At 41.3% G+C, this 16,860-nt stretch overlaps 1 protein-coding gene across 1 annotated transcript in view; it reads right to left on the bottom strand.

Moving 5' to 3' along the window:
* The window catches only part of LOC126982207 (uncharacterized), a gene marked incomplete at its 5' end in the record, with an annotated part of 30,036 nt that overhangs the window by 1,049 nt on the left and 12,127 nt on the right, over nt 1-16,860 (bottom strand). The window contains one exon of the mRNA XM_050834099.1: nt 1,308-1,503. Coding sequence (XP_050690056.1) covers nt 1,308-1,503 — 196 coding nt within the window. The remainder of the gene's footprint in view (nt 1-1,307; nt 1,504-16,860) is intronic.

The raw sequence follows: 16,860 nt of genomic DNA on the forward strand, positions 1-16,860 counted from the left end.
TTCAATTCAGCCATATTCTAACTTAGGGTATAAGGACTGTCTACCCTCAATACCGATCACACTAGGTTTCTCAGTATATACTAAAATCGTTGTTCATGACTAATTTCTTGAATGGGGCAAGTTGGCTCAATGAAAACGGGGCACGTTGGCTCAGTGTCAACTTGCCTCACATTAGGCTATACATGAACTGGTTGCGGCATGCACACACTCACATAGCCTACAGTGCTAGGCTGCTTTTGACAGATAGATTGATAAGCAAATAGGCTACAATTAATTAATTATTTTCACTTTAATATGATAAATGGTCAGTCTTTTGTTATGATGCTGTGGTATCGGTATTTTCTTGACTGAAAATGTATGTTTTGTGTTACTTTGGGACAGAATGGTCTTTAAATTACGCAGTACAGATAATCTGTATATAAATTTACGGTCATACGCTTCTAAGTTGCTTTTAATATATGATGTGCCAATTTACCCCATAGTGTGTGCCAACTTACCCCGTATGCGGGGTAAGTTGGTACATGTTAATTATTGTTTTCTAAAGAATGCTGTACTTTTGTTTGGAGAGAAAACATTGTTTTTATTGCATAGAATGTAAGAGGAATGTTTGTATTTTTGACTGAAACTATCAAATTAAAAAAATCCTCTATTGTTTTGCTTCCATCAGTGAAAATGTAAAAAGTGTGCCAACTTGCCCCGGTCTCCCCTACTCATATCAAGACAAAATCTGAAAGTAATGAGGTACGAATAAAAAATGATAGAATATGCATAGGTCATCAATCTTCATTTCAAAACTATTTCCCATTTGTACTGAGAGTTCAATTTCTCATTTTTTTTTATTCTGATACTCGAGCTAAATTAACCAGTGAGCAACAGTTGGCGAACATACCCCAGCTCTATAACATTCTCCACGTTTGTATTTCCCTGGACAAAACTTGTCAGTCATGGAGTCACAGAGACGTGGAAGTGTTAGATTTGCTGCCAGACTCGCTTACTGCACTGCCCACTTATAGCTAGAATTGGCGACCACTTCAAGAGTTGTCCTACACCTGCCCTGTCACGTCCAGGACTCGTGTCGCTCGTCGTCCCAATTAATGCTAGGTCAGTCTACCTAAAGTTTACCTGAGACAAGTGAACAAATACGGCTCAGAAGCAGGTGCCTCACACACATACAACACTCTCTCTCTCTCTCTCTCTCTCTCTCTCTCTCTCTCTCTCTCTCTCTCAACATCACCGCCTGGCATTGAACCTATCGTATTCTTGCACGCGTGAAGCAGACACCTTCCTGCGGGGGTGGAGCGTCTAACCTGTGGGGGCGTCCCGAGTCGTCTGGTGCGTCGCTGAGGCGGAGGTAACAGAGGGGCGGCAGCACGAAGGACATGAGAGCGATGGTTGAGCCGCCCACCAGGTTGAGCACCGCCTGGAAGTCTGGCACGAGGAGACTCACCACCACCTCCACCGCCACCAGCAGGCTCCGCACCGCACACCGCCGCCACCCAAACGCTGGAGAATGAAAGACGATCGAGGATAAAAAAACTGAGGATGAAAACGCATAAGAAAAGAAAATCTGTAACCACTATTAACAATATACACTAAGAGAACGCAGAAACTTGACATAAATAGAACGAAAAGAAAACGAAACGACCGGATGATAAAAGAAAAGAGAAGGAATTGCTGAAATGCGAAGCGAAACACGTGGAAAGTCTGGAAAAAAAGGAATGCAGAGTATGTCATTAAAGAAAAACGAAACAAAGGGAAAAGTGCAGAACGTAAGGAGGAACACGATGTCACCACCTTTGCTCTAAATAACAGCAGATAAACGGAGGCATACACGGAGATATACAGAGATGAACGGAGATAAATGGATACACGGAGCCGGAAAACTGGAGACAAAAAAATGTAAATACAAACTGGCCCTACTTAAGGCTACACACAGGCACGAAGGAGGCCGCTCAGTCTTCGTACGTTTGCATACAGAGTGATAAAGAAGAGCAGCACTACACATTGCTAAGTGACGCCCTTACAAAGTGCTCCGACGGCTCCTCAAGTGTAAATCACAACTATCTAACAGCGAAACGGCTCCATTTGAGACTAAACATAAGGCACAGAAGAGGTTATACAGTTATTGTATGAAAAGTTTTAATGAAAGAAGAGCGTCACTACATTACACAAAAAGCCACTCTACAGGCAAGTGCTCAAAACGCCCACTATCATAAAACAGAAGTCAAACACTCAGCTGTCACCGTCTTCAACACTAAACATCCTCGGTCTATCCTTAAATCAAGATCTCAACTGGAAACTTCATATCTCCTCTCTCGCTAAATCAGCTTCCTCGAGGTTGGGCGTTCTGTATCGTCTCCGCCAGTTCTTCTCCCCCGCGCAGTTGCTATCCATATACAGGGGCCTTGTCCGCCCTCGTATGGAGTATGCATCTCACGTGTGGGGAGGCTCCACTCACACAGCTCTTCTGGACAGAGTGGAGTCTAAGGCTCTTCGTCTCATCAGCTCTCCTCCTCCTACTGATAGTCTTCTACCTCTTAAATTCTGCCGCGATGTTGCCTCTCTTTCTATCTTCTATCGATATTTCCACGCTGACTGCTCTTCTGAACTTGCTAACTGCATGCCTCCCCCCCTCCCGCGGCCCCGCTGCACACGACTTTCTACTCATGCTCATCCCTATACTGTCCAAACCCCTTATGCAAGAGTTAACCAGCATCTTCACTCTTTCATCCCTCACGCTGGTAAACTCTGGAACAATCTTCCTTCATCTGTATTTCCTCCTGCCTACGACTTGAACTCTTTCAAAAGGAGGGTATCAGGACACCTCTCCTCCCGAAATTGACCTTTCTTTCGGCCACCTCTTTTGATTCTTTTTTGGGAGCAGCAAGTAGCGGGCTTTTTTTATTGTTTTCTTATTTTTCTGTGTCCTTGAGCTGTCTCCTTTGTTGTAAAAAAAAAAAAAAAAAAAAAAAAAAAAGGTTCGAAATTACGCTAAACAGACACAAAGGTCACTAAGTCCCCGCAGATCTATAGAAATTAAAGAAAAGCGTCACAAGGTATCGTTATATCAGGTGTTCCCAACCGTTGGGTCGTGACTCCTTGGAGGGTCGCGGAGGATAAGTGGGAGGGGGTCGCGAAGCCTTGGTAGAAACGGCTGAGGTGATTTTTTTATTATAGGTAGTCATTTTGAGATTGTTTTCTAAGCTTTTATTCTGCTCGTGGTGTGTGCTCCTGCCGGCGAATGTTGAGAGGAAACACCAGGGTGTCTCTTGGGACATGTCAAGGCCGGGTGTGGGTGAAAATAAGTATAAAAAAAGTGTAAAACTGCTGATATCAAGGGGTCGCATGGGTTTCAAGGTTTTGGGAAAAGGGTCGCGAGTGCGAGGACGTTGGGAACCACTGTGCAGCTATATGCATGGTTCTCTTAAGAAATGTCCAACGGCTCCCAGTCACGACCAGTCTCATGTACACCACCACCAGCCAGATCACAAAGGGGGATGGGGAGCCACACTTCAGGGGTTCGGGGCAGCGAGGTGAGGAACGTGAAGGAAGAAGAAAAGATAGCAAAGGAAGAAGGTAGGGAAGAGAGGTGGTGATGGATGGTGGTAAATGGTGGTGAATCGCGGTAATTGATGGTGAGAAGAAAAAAGAAGGAAGAGGAAAGGAAGAGACGAATGTAGGTAAACGAGTTAAAAGAAATGCAAGCAGGAAAAGTGATCAGTTTACCTGCTTCAAAATACAGGCGTGACGCAGCCTACAGGTAGATAACCTTTGAAAACTGCTACTACTACTACTACTACCACTACTACTACTACTACTACTACCACCACTACAACTACTGTTACTACTACTACTACTACTACTACTACTGCTACTACTGGTGCTACTACTACTACTACTACTACTACTACTACTACTGCTACTGCTGGTGCTACTACTACTACTACTACTACTACTACTACTACTACTACTACTACTACTACTACTACTAATAATAATAATAATAATAATAATAATAATAATAATAATAATAATAATAATAATAATAATAATAACAATAATAATAATAGTAATAACAATAATAATAATAACAATAATGATAATAATAATGATGATAATAATAATAATAATAATAATAATAATAATAATAATAATAATAATAATAATAATAATAATAATAATAATAATAACAAAAGTAATAATAAGTATAATACTGAAATAGTACTATTTTTTCATTCCCCGAAAAGTTGCACTAACGCACCTCGCGGATTACAATAACTAATTAGTTGCGGCTGCCTTACACGCCTAATGCATTTCAAATACCGGCAGTACGCGTATCGGACGCTAATTACACAACTACGTAATGAGCTTTACTTGCATACACTAACACAATTACTGTGCCTGTATCAGCGAATTGAAATGCCATTTTTTTTTTTAATAAGGCGGAGTAAAAAAAAAGGCAGTATTGTTCTTACCAAGTCTCTCTCTCTCTCTCTCTCTCTCTCTCTCTCTCTCTCTCTCTCTCTCTCTCTCTCTCTCTCTCTCTCTCTCTCTCTCTCTCTGTCTGTCTGTCTGTCTGTCTGTCTGTCTGTCTGTCTGTCTGTCTGTCTGTCTGTCTGTCTGTCTGTCTGTCTGTCTCTCTCTCTCTCTCTCTCTCTCTCTCTCTCTCTCTCTCTCTCTCTCTCTCTCTCTCTCTCTCTCTCTCTCTCTCTCTCTCTCTCTCTCTCTCTCTCTCTCTCTCTCTCTCTCTCTGTGTTTGTCTGTCTGTCTGTCTGTCTGTCTGTCTGTCTGTCTCTCTCTCTCTCTCTCTCTCTCTCTCTCTCTCTCTCTCTCTCTCTCTCTCTCTCTCTCTCTCTCTCTCTCTCTCTCTCTCTCTCTCTCTCTCTCTCTCTCTCTCTCTCTCTCTCTGTGTTTGTCTGTCCGTCTGTCTGTCTGTCTCTGTCTGTCTCTCTCTCTCTCTCTCTCTCTCTCTCTCTCTCTCTCTCTCTCTCTCTCTCTCTCTCTCTCTCTCTCTCTCTCTCATCACACAATCTTCACGTCTATCCTTTGCGCCATTACAACAATAACTATAAGGACGACTCACTCTACACACTGTCTTCCGTTTGACCCGATTTTTTCTCCCAACTAACGATGTCTTCATCAATCATCACCTCACACACAGACTGGCGAAAACAAACAAAAGAAGAAGAAGAAGAAGAAGAAGAAGAAGAAGAAGAAGAAGAAGAATTATAACAACAACAATATGAACAAGAACAAGAAGAAGAGGAAGAAAAAGAATAATAACAACAACATTAAGAACCAGAACAAGAGGAAGAAAAAGAGGACAGGGTGATGCATAAGTAGAACAAATGAAGCACATACCTAAAGCAAACACCATCGATTATTCTAAATGGAGGTAAAATAAATTTACGGCGGGGAAAGGAGTTCGTGAATAACATTATCAGGAGCTGCCATGCGAGGCTGCTGCCCTCCTTTAGTTTCCTTACTTTTTTGCTTAAACAAAGAAAAAATGAAGAAAGTACGAAAGAAAAATTGACACAGAGCAAGAGAAAAAGAAACAAAGGAATAAAATCAGCTTAAGGAAAAGGGAAAGACCAATCAAGGAAACAAGAAAGAGACATCTGCGTGAAAACATTTGAATTCTCCTTAAAATGGAAGGAAAAATAAATCGTTCCTTTCGAGTCTTCTGCCGCTCACCTTCTATGAAGCAGACCGTGCCATGCGAGGAGAATAGAAGAAACTTGAAAAATAAGGCAACACCAAGCAAAACAGAATCAACGAAATTAGAGCGACGAAGACCGGCCCCGAACACACACGTGTCTGCGTCACACAACGTCAACCAATAAGATTTTTCTGCAGCTTTTTCTTCTGTTCTCTTATTTTTTCGTAAGCTTGTTTTCTTTCCTAGAATGCCGATGCGAGAGACTCATGATGCGCAGAAATGTGTGCTTTTTGATCGTTGTGTTTTCATTGGTGTGATGGTTTTATTTATGTCTGCTGAGGGTTTGTAGCTCGTTATTCTATAAACCTGACTACCCATATACTCATCAATTTAATTATTCATTCGTTCGTTCACTTAGCAACTAATTTATTCATCACTGTGCTCTTTGTTTGGCCAAATAGACAGCACATACAGCCTTCCTGCGAGATAGGTAGACAGATAGATACATACATATATATATATATATATATATATATATATATATATATATATATATATATATAGAGAGAGAGAGAGAGAGAGAGAGAGAGAGAGAGAGAGAGATTTACATAGATTTACATAGAAAATCAGACCACACAGACCCCATGGTCCAGACTTGGTGGTCTGTCCTTAAACCTAAGTGATTTTACATTAATCAGAAGACTCCAAAACGTTGCATTTCTACTCTAGTTGATATTAAGTTGAAGGAAGTGACGGTCGAGCTTATTTTTGAAGGAGTCAATCGTGTTACACTGGACCACTGATGATGGGAGCTTATTCCATTCTCGCACTACAACGTTGGTGAAGAAAAATTTGGTGCAGTCTGAATTTACTTGTCTACATCTGAGTTTTACGCCATTGTTCCTCGTGCGCAAAGTGTCATCGATCATAAACAATGTTGATCTGTCTACATTCGTGAAACCATTAAGTATTTTAAAACATTCGATCAGTTTTCCTCGGAGGCGACGTTTCTCAAGAGAGAACATGTTTGTTAAGGGTAGAAAGCCTTTCTTCGTAGGATTTGTTGCGCAAGGAAGGGATAATTTTCGTTGCCCGACGCTGAACACCTTCTAATTTAGCAATATCCTTTGCATGGTGGGGAGACCAAAACTGTACCGCATATTCCAAGTGGGTCTGACTAAACTGTTGTAGAGCGGGAGTATTACATCTTTATTCTTAAATAAAAAGTTTCTTTTAATGAAGCCCAACATTCTGTTCGCTTTATTTGCTGCATCGATGCAGTGCTGTGAGAATTTGAGGTTTGACGCGATTTTGACCCCCAAGTCCTTGACGCATTGAACGCTTTTGAGTTTAACGCCGCGCATTTCGTAATCAAACTTTTTATTCCTCGTTCCAACTTGAAGGACCTGGCACTTGTCTACGTTAAAGGGCATCTCCCATCTATCCGACCAAGCTGAAATTTTGTGCAAATCCTCTTGGAGGCTTTGCCTGTCTTCGTCAGTGAGAACCGAGTTACCAATCTTTGTGTCGTCTGCAAATTTACTAATGCGGTTATTGAGTCCAACATCCACGTCGTTGATGTAAATAATGAAGAGCACTGGGCCAAGAACCGAGCCCTGAGGGACGCCACTAGTGACAGGCGCCCACTCTGAGTTAAATCCGTCAATCACTACTCTTTGTTGTCTGTTGCTCAACCAATTCGCGATCCATTGGTTTACCTGACCGTCAATACCTATTTGCTTTAATTTGTAGAGTAATTTATGATGCGGGACTTTATCAAACGCTTTCTGGAAATCAAGATAGACTACGTCCAGTGATTTGGTTACGTCATAAACAGTGAAGAGGTCGTTATAAAAGGTTAATAGATTTGATAGGCAGGATCTTTTGTTTCGGAAGCCATGTTGTGAGTCCCCAATTAATGAGTGGCTTTCAAGGTAACTCACAATTTTGTCTCTAATTATGCACTCAAGTAGCTTACCTACAACCGAAGTTAGACTAATGGGCCTGTAATTACCTGGTACTTTTTTGTCTCCTTTCTTAAAAATCGGTGTCACGTTAGCCTTTTTCCAATCTGAAGGGACAATGCCTTGTCGCAAGGACATATTGAATACGGTTGTGAGGGAGGAGAGTATTTCGCTCTTTGTTTCTTTCAGCAGAGTTGGATATACTTTATCAGGTCCAGGACTTTTATTTGTTTTAAGTGATTTGAGGGCTTTAAGGACTTCATCGGGTTTTATTTCAAAGTTAGACAATGCATGCTCTGGATTTACATTAGTACTGGTGTTGGTGGTGGTGGTGGGAGGACTGTTATTATTAAACACCGAGGAAAAGTAATTATTTAATAGGTTTGCAACGTGTTGGCTGTCAGTCACTAGTGCACCGTCGCTGTTTGTTAAAGGTCCAATTCCACTTCTGATCGCCTTTCTGTTGTTTATGTAACTGAAGAAGGATTTCGGATTATTTTTACAGTTGGCTGCAATATTTTCTTCATATCTACGCTTTGCCTGATGCACTAATCTTTTTACTCGTCGCCTTGCATCATTGTAAAGTCTAATGTTTTCGGGCGTGCTTTGGTCTTTCTTTAACCTGTAAGACAATTTTCTCTCCTTGACTGAGTGTTTAATTTCGCTATTAAACCAAGGTGGACTTTTATTAGTGTTAATTCGCTTCTCGCACAAGGGGACAAATGTGTCCTGCTGAGTAAGTGATTTTTAAAGTTTAGCCAGGCGTCCTCTGCATTGCCGTCATCTGATAGTTGCATATCTATTAGTTTTCGTCGGATTTCTACGAAGTTGGCTCTTTTGAAATTGGGCACCTTAACTTTATGTTCAGTCACCGATGTTTGAGCTCTAATGTCAACGCGCACTAGTTTATGATCGCAGGAACCGAGGTGTTCTCCTACCGTGACATTACTGACTAGGTTATCTTGGGTCGCTATAACAAGGTCAAGTATGTTATTTTGTCGAGTTGGTTCAGAAACCATTTGGCTTAGATAATTTTCCTCTAGAAATTCGATCATTCTATGGGACTCACCTTCTGTACCCGACAGTGTCGCCCAGTCGATATGGGGGAGGTTAAAGTCTCCTAGTATCAGTGAGTCGCTGTTATTAAGTGACTGCCTTAAGACGCTGTACATTTCAAGATCGCCATCAAGTGATTGCCCCGGAGGCCTGTAAGTGACAGATATATTTAAATTGACTTTTGCAATGTTTACTCGCACGCACAAATGTTCAACGTTACTGTTTCTTGGTGTTTTGTCAGTAGGTTGCAAGTAGCTTTTGACAAAAAGGGCGACACCACCCCCACTACGGTTTACACGATCATTTTTGAAGAATCTGTAGCCATCTATGTTGTATTCGGAACTTAAATCAATATTAGTGGTGTCGATAAATGTTTCGGTTATAGCAATTACGTCAAAGTTTTCTGTCAGAGCAAGACATCGCAGTTCATCAAATTTGTTTCTTAGGCTACGCGCATTGAAACTAAGGACTCTTAGGTTATCTTGAAGCTTGGTAATAGAGGTACTGGAGGGTTCAATGTTACGAGTCTGTTGCGGTGTGAGGTGTCTATTTACACGGGCGGGATGGAAGGACGAGAAGGAAGGAAGAGAGAGAGAGAGAGAGAGAGAGAGAGAGAGAGAGAGAGAGAGAGAGAGAGAGAGAGAGAGAGAGAGAGAGAGAGAGAGAGAGAGAGAGAGAGTAAGAGAGAGAGAGAGAGAGAGAGAGAGAGAGAGAGAGAGAGAGAGAGAGAGAGAGAGAGAGAGAGAGAGAGAGAGAGAGAGAAATATAGATAGATAGATAGACAGATAGATAGATAGATTGGAGCGAGTAGTGAGTCGCCGCGCTGAGCTGATGTGTTGCGTCTTGCTCCCGAAAGTGCTGTGTCGACATGGCAGGCCGAGCCAGGGGCGTGAGGGATTTCTGCTACGTTTGTGTGGATCCCACAGGCGATAAGTGGATTGGATGTTGTCAGTGCCCTAAATGCTGTCAGTGGAAGTGTGCTCATCTGTCTGGAATTAAGCAGGAGAATATACTTAAAATAAATTGGATGTGCAACCCATGCCTTGATAAAGCATCTCTGGCTGCCAAAATTGTGGAAAAATTGGATGAATTCAAAAAAGAATTATCTACAGAAATATCTGTGGTTAAGGATGAGGTTGAATCAAAGGCTGTGAAGGTGCAGGAGGAGCTGGGATCAGTTGTTGACACGCTTCTTGCTGACCGTGCTGAATATAGTTGGGCTGAGGTGGCAAAGAGAAGCAAAAAAGTGAAGAAGAATCTTTTAGTTGAAAAAACTTCAACACAGGAAAAGAAGGCAGCAGACATGAAGGATGAAAGTCTCCCAGGCATTGGATGGTATTCAGATTACTGATTCAAGATTCACCTATGGAGGTAGCATTGTAATGAACTTCGATAATGAGAATAATGGAATCTGTAGAGCAAGTTAGTATTAAAAGTGTGGGAAAATTAAGGTCAAAGATCATGATTTGTAGGGGAGAGCGGTGATGATTCGGCCACTTTTTAGAAAAAATATTTTTAGAAAAAAAGTTTAAGAAATAGTGCAATTTTGTTGATCTCAAAATGTTCCCTCATCATTTGGTTCTTTAATATGACACTCGTAGCTATTTCCAGTTTTCAGATGTAGGTGATGAAAGACAAGTTTCTAAATCGTCCAAACCATCCCCACCCGTGATGATGGTTCGGCCAGGGAGGTGGAATGGTACGGACACTCATAATACTCGCCATAATATTAATATAATTTAAGTGTGATTGGCTAAAAAACAAGAATATATCTACTTCAAGACATTTGTATAAGCACAAAAGTATCCTCACAATATTTATAGGAAAAAAATAGATTAAAAGGGGAACTATAAGAAATATCTAAAAAATTCTGGTATTATGGCTTCCTACTCTTCTCAGAAGCATAATATCTGAATATAAAATCAACTAAATTTTCCATCATCTGGCTAAGACTTCATTGTCATTCTATTACTAAATACATCTGTGCTGTTTATCTCTCACCTAACTCTACTAACTATGTAAAACTCTTTGACTATTTGAACTCTAATGTGGAGCGCATCTTGACCCACTCTCCCTTCGCTGAAATCTCCATCTTGGGAGATTTCATTGTTCACCACCAGCTTTGGCTTTCATCCTCTTTCACTGACCAGCCTGGTGAACAAGCCTTCAACTTTGCTCTCCTCAACGACCAAGAGCAGTTGGTTCAGCACCCTACACGTATTCCCGACCGTTTTGGAGACAGGCCCAACATTCTAGACCTCTTCCTTACCTCTAATCATTCTGCTTACTCTGTCAAACTGTTCTCTCCGTTGGGCTCCTCCGATCATAACCTTATTTCTGTATCCTGTCCTATCGCTCCTGTACATCCTCTGGACCCACCGAGGAGGCGATGCTTCCGGCATTTTGCTTCAGCTCGGTGGGACGACCTGAGGATGTACTTTTCCGATTTCCCGTGGAATGATTACTGCTTCCAGGAGAGAGACCCCTCTGTGTGTGCTCTGCGCATCACAAAGGTGATTGTCTCTGGAATGGAGGCATACATTCCACGTGCTTTCTCTACTCCTCATGCTAAAAAGCCTTGGTTTAATCATGCTTGTTCTCGTGCTATTAAAGATAGAGAGGCAGCTCACAAAAGGTTCCAGAGCCTTCGAACTCCCACTAACTTTGATCTATACATTTCAGCCCGGAATCGTGCCAAATCTATTCTCCGACTTACCAAAACTTCTTTTATAAATAGAAAATGTCAACACCTTGCTTCTTCTAATTCTTCCCGTGACTTCTGGCATCTAGCCAAAAATATCTCCTCCAATTTCACTTCTTCCTCTTTCCCTCCTCTCCTTAACCCTGACGGCAGCACTGCCGTCTCATCTGTCTCTAAGGCTGAACTCTTCGCTCAAACTTTCTGTAAGAACTCCACCTCGGACGATTCTGGGCATATTCCTCCTACTCATCCCTCCTCTGACTCTTTTATGCCTGTTATTAAGATTCATCCTAATGATGTTTTCTATGCCCTCTCTGGCCTCAACTCTCAGAAGGCTTATGGACCTGATGGAGCGCCTCCTATTGTCCTTAAAAACTGTGCTTCTGTGCTGACACCCTGCCTGGTCAAACTCTCTCGTCTCTGCCTATCAACATCTATCTTTCCTTCCTGCTGGAAGTATGCCTTTGTACAGCCTGTGCCTAAGCAGGGTGACCGCTACAATCCCTCAAACTACCGCCCAATAGCTTTACTTTCATGTCTATCTAAAGCTTTTGAATCAATCCTTAACCGGAAGATTCAAAAGCACCTTTCCACTTCTAATCTTCTATCTGATCGCCAGTATGGATTTCGCGAGGGGCGTTCTACTGGCGATCTTCTTGCTCTCTTAACTGACTCTTGGTCATCCTCTCTTAGCAGTTTCGGTGAAACTTTCTCTGTTGCGCTAAACATATCGAAAGCCTTCGATAGAGTCTGGCACCAGTCTTTGCTTTCTAAACTGCCCTCTTTCGGATTCTATCCCTCTCTCTGTTCATTTATCTCCAGTTTCCTTTCTGGCCGTTCTATCTCTGCGGTGGTAGACGATCACTGTTCTTCCCATAAACCTATCAACAGTGCAGTTCCACAGGGCTCTGTCCTATCACCCACTCTCTGTTATTCATCAATGATCTTCTTTCCATAACAAACTGTCCTGTCCACTCATACGCCGACGACTCCACTCTGCATTATTCAACTTCTTTCAATAGAAAACCATCAAAACAGGAAGTACACGACTCCAGACTGGAGGCTGCAGAACGCTTAACCTCAGACCTTGCTATTATTTCCGATCGGGGCAGAAGGAACCTTGTGTCCTTCAATGCCTCAAAAACTCAATTTCTCCACCTATCAACTCGACACAATCTTCCAAACACCTATCCCTTATTCTTCGACAACACTCAGCTGTCACCTTTTTCAAAACTAAACATCCTCGGTCTATCCTTAACTCAAAATCTCAACTGGAAACTTCACATCTCCTCTCTCGCTATATCAGCTTCCTCGAGGTTGTTCTGTATCGTCTCCGCCAGTTCTTCTCCCCCGCGCAGTTGCTATCCAGATACAGGGGCCATGTCCGCCCTCGTATGGAGTATGCATCTTCTGGATGGACAGAGTGGAGTCTAAGGCTCTTCGTCTCATCAGCTCTCCTCCTCCTACTGATAGTTTTCTACCTCTTAAATTCCGCCGCGATGTTGCCTCTCTTTCTATCTTCTATCGATATTTCCACGCTGACTGCTCTTCTGAACTTGCTAACTGCATGCCTCCCCCCCTCCCGCGGCCCCGCTGCACACGACTTTCTATTCATGCTCATCCCTATAATGTCCAAACCCCTTATGCAAGAGTTAACCAGCATCTTCACTCTTTCATCCATCACGCTGGTAAACTCTGGAACAATCTTCCTTCATTTTTATTTCCTCATGCCTAAGACTTGAGCTCTTTCAAGAGAAGGGTATCAGGACACCTCTCCTCCCGAAATTGACCTCTCTTTCGGCCACATCTTTTGACTCTTTTTTAGGAGCAGCAAGCAGCGGGCTTTTTTTTTATTTATTATTGTTTCCTTTTTTTGTGCCCTTGAGCTGTCTCCTTTGTTGTAAAAAATAAAAAAATATATATATATATATATATATATATATATATATATATATATATATATATATATATATATATATATATATATATATATATATATATATATATATATATATATATATATATATATATATATATATATATATATATATATATATATATATATATATATATATATATATATATATATATATATATATATATATATATATATATATATATATATATATATATATATATATATATATATATATATATATATATATATATATATATATATATATATATATATATATATATATATATATATATATATATATATATATATATATATATATATATATATATATATATATATATATATATATATATATATATATATATATATATATATATATATATATATATATATATATATATCGGTCTATCTCTAAATCAAAATTGAAACTCCATATCTCATCTCTTACTAAATCAGCTTCCTCGAGGCTGGGCGTTCTGTACCGTCTCCGCCAGTTCTTCTCCCCCGCACAGTTGCTGTCCATATACAGGGGCCTTGTCCGCCCTCGTATAGAGTATGCATCTCATGTGTGGGGGGGCTCCACTCACACAGCTCTTCTGGACAGAGTGGAGGCTAAGGCTCTTCGTCTCATCAGCTCTCCTCCTCATACTGATAGTCTTCTACCTCTTATATTCCGCCGCGATGTTGCCTCTCTATCTTCTATCGATTTTTCCACGCTGACTGCTCTTCTGAACTTGCTAACTGCACGCCTCCCCCACTCCCGCGGCCCCGCTGCACATGACTTTCTACTCATGCTCATCCGTATATTGTCCAAACCCCTTATGCAAGAGTTAACCACCATCCTCACTCTTTCATCCCTCACGCTGGTAAACTCTGGAACAATCTTCCTTCATCTGTATTTCTTCCTGCCTACGACTTGAACTCTTTCAAGAGGAGGGTATCAGGACATCTCTCCTCCCGAATTTGACCTTGCTTTTGGACACCTCTTTTGTTTCTTTTTTAGGAGCAGCGAGTAGCGGGCTTTTTTTATTATTGTTTTCTTTTTTTTATGCCCTCGAACGGCTTCCTTTGTTGTAAAAAAAAAAATATATATATATATATATATATATATATATATATATATATATATATATATATATATATATATATATATATATATATATATATATATATATATATATATATATATATATATATATATATATATATATATATATATATATATATATATATATATATATATATATATATATATATATATATATATATATATATATATATATATATATATATATATATATATATATATATATATATATATATATATATATATATATATATATATATATATGGGAAGTTATGTGGTCAATCGTCAACTTTTTCCTTTCACTAATGGGTCTTCTGGTTCTGTCTTCTTCGCCATGTTCCTATTGGTTGTAGTAGTGGCACAATCGCTGTTTGTTCCCTAGTCGGTGGCATGGTTCACATCTCAGTTGGTGGTCAAATCTACAGTTGACTTGGCGGTGGTTGTGTTCGCCACAGTTGAAACAACCTTGTCTGAGTTTTGTAAAGCTGTTAGATGTAGAAGGTGTTCCGTGTGTTGCATATTGCTGGGTGAAGTGGCCTCCAGATATTCGGCCGTCCCTCCCAACCTCACAGCAGTCAGGCAGCGTGCCGGGGTCGCATCCACCCCTCTCGACCTCCCATCTTGTTTCCCGCCCCAGACCCATGCTGGGAGGAGGGGCTCTCTGAGTAGCTGCAACATACGAGTGTTCCTGGTTTTTCCGGGCAGGAACTGAACGAGCGCATAAATAAGTGCTGTCGCTGAGCTGTCTGGGGCGCAGGATGCGAGGAAGCCGCTTGTACGAATGTGTTAAGAGAGCACAGCGGAGGAGGCGTAATGTTGGTAAGGGAAGAAGCCTGCAGGACGTGTGTGGGGTGTGACAGTCAGGGAAATCTGTGAGTAGGAGCTGTGGGGGGGACAGGTGGAGGGAGCAGTGAGGGGACGCACTGTTGTACTTTGGCGTTGGTATTGTCTGTCACCCCGTTGTGAAGATTGCTTATCCCTCTTGAAGTCGTTGTCAAGGAGGTACTCGAGTATCTTTTGACACTTCCAGTTATTGCAGATACGAAACCCTGAGCACTGTTTCTCAATAGAGCCCAATAATTTGATCACTCCCAGTCTGTTTAATATTAAAGGTTCACCGTTTGTTTCATCAAAATACAACTCATCTACATTTCCAGTACCGAGCGTAAACTCTGGAGCTGTTTTTGCTATCGTTACCCCATTTGTATCTCCCCATTTAAGTAAATATTGATTATAATTTCTTATCTTTGCTTGGGCTACTTGAGACACTGGCACTGGTACAACCTGGCATGCATATATTTTCATATCACTGTTTTTTCCTTTGAGATCACTAATTAAAGAACCAAGGCAATCAAGAATACTTTCCGGAGGCGTCGCATACAGAATGTCATATAAACCACAGTAGATTATAATACTCAGACGGGACGGACTTTAGTTTTTCACTCACCCAGCTTCTTAGTAGGTCCATGTTAGCACGAATAACAGTCTTCACTGAGCAGTTGCCGTCTAGATCAGAGCGTAGAACTCGTCGTATGTTAGTATCCCCTAAAAGGAGTTGGGATGGTTGATGCTGCCTCGTGTGGTTTGTGGTTGCCGTGATTCTGTTGTTCCAGTTCTTTTTTTTTTTTTTTTTACAACAAAGGAGACAGCTCAATGGCACAAAAAAAGGAAACAATAATAATAAAAAAGCCCACTGCTCGCTGCTCCTAATAAAGAATTAAAGGAGGTGGCCGAAAAAGAGGTCAATTTCGGAGGAGAGGTGTCCTGATACCCTTCTCTTGAAAGAGTTCAAGTCGTAGGCAGGAGGAAATACAGATGAAGGAAGATTGTTCCAGAGTTTACCAGCGTGAGGGATGAAAGAGTGAAGATGCTGGTTAACTCTTGCATAAGGGGTTTGGACAGTATAGGGATGAGCATGAGTAGAAAGTCGTGTGCAGCGGGGCCGCGGGAGGGGGGGAGGCATGCAGTTAGCAAGTTCAGAAGAACAGTCAGCGTGGAAATGTCGATAGAAGATAGAAAGAGAGGCAACATCGCGGCGGAATTTAAGAGGTAGAAGACTATCAGTAGGAGGAGGAGAGCTGATGAGACGAAGAGCCTTAGACTCCACTCTGTCCATAAGAGCTGTGTGAGTGGAGCCCCCCCACACGTGAGATGCATACTCCACACGAGGGCGGACAAGGCCCCTTCATATGGATAGCAACTGTGCGGGGGAGAAGAACTGGCGGAGACAATACAGAACGCCCAACCTCGAGGAAGCTGATTTAGCGAGAGAGGAAATGTGAAGTTTCCAGTTGAGATTTTGAGTTAAGGATAGACCGAGAATGTTTAGTGTTGAAGATAGTGATAGCTGAGTGTTGTCGAAAAATAGGGGATAGGTGTTTGGAAGATTGTGTCGAGTTGATAGGTGGAAAAATTGAGTTTTTGAGACATTGAAGGACACAAGGTTCCTTCTGCCCCAATCGGAAATGATAG

This window comes from Eriocheir sinensis, chromosome 4 (genome assembly GCF_024679095.1).
Source record: "Eriocheir sinensis breed Jianghai 21 chromosome 4, ASM2467909v1, whole genome shotgun sequence".
NCBI lineage: Eukaryota > Metazoa > Arthropoda > Malacostraca > Decapoda > Varunidae > Eriocheir > Eriocheir sinensis.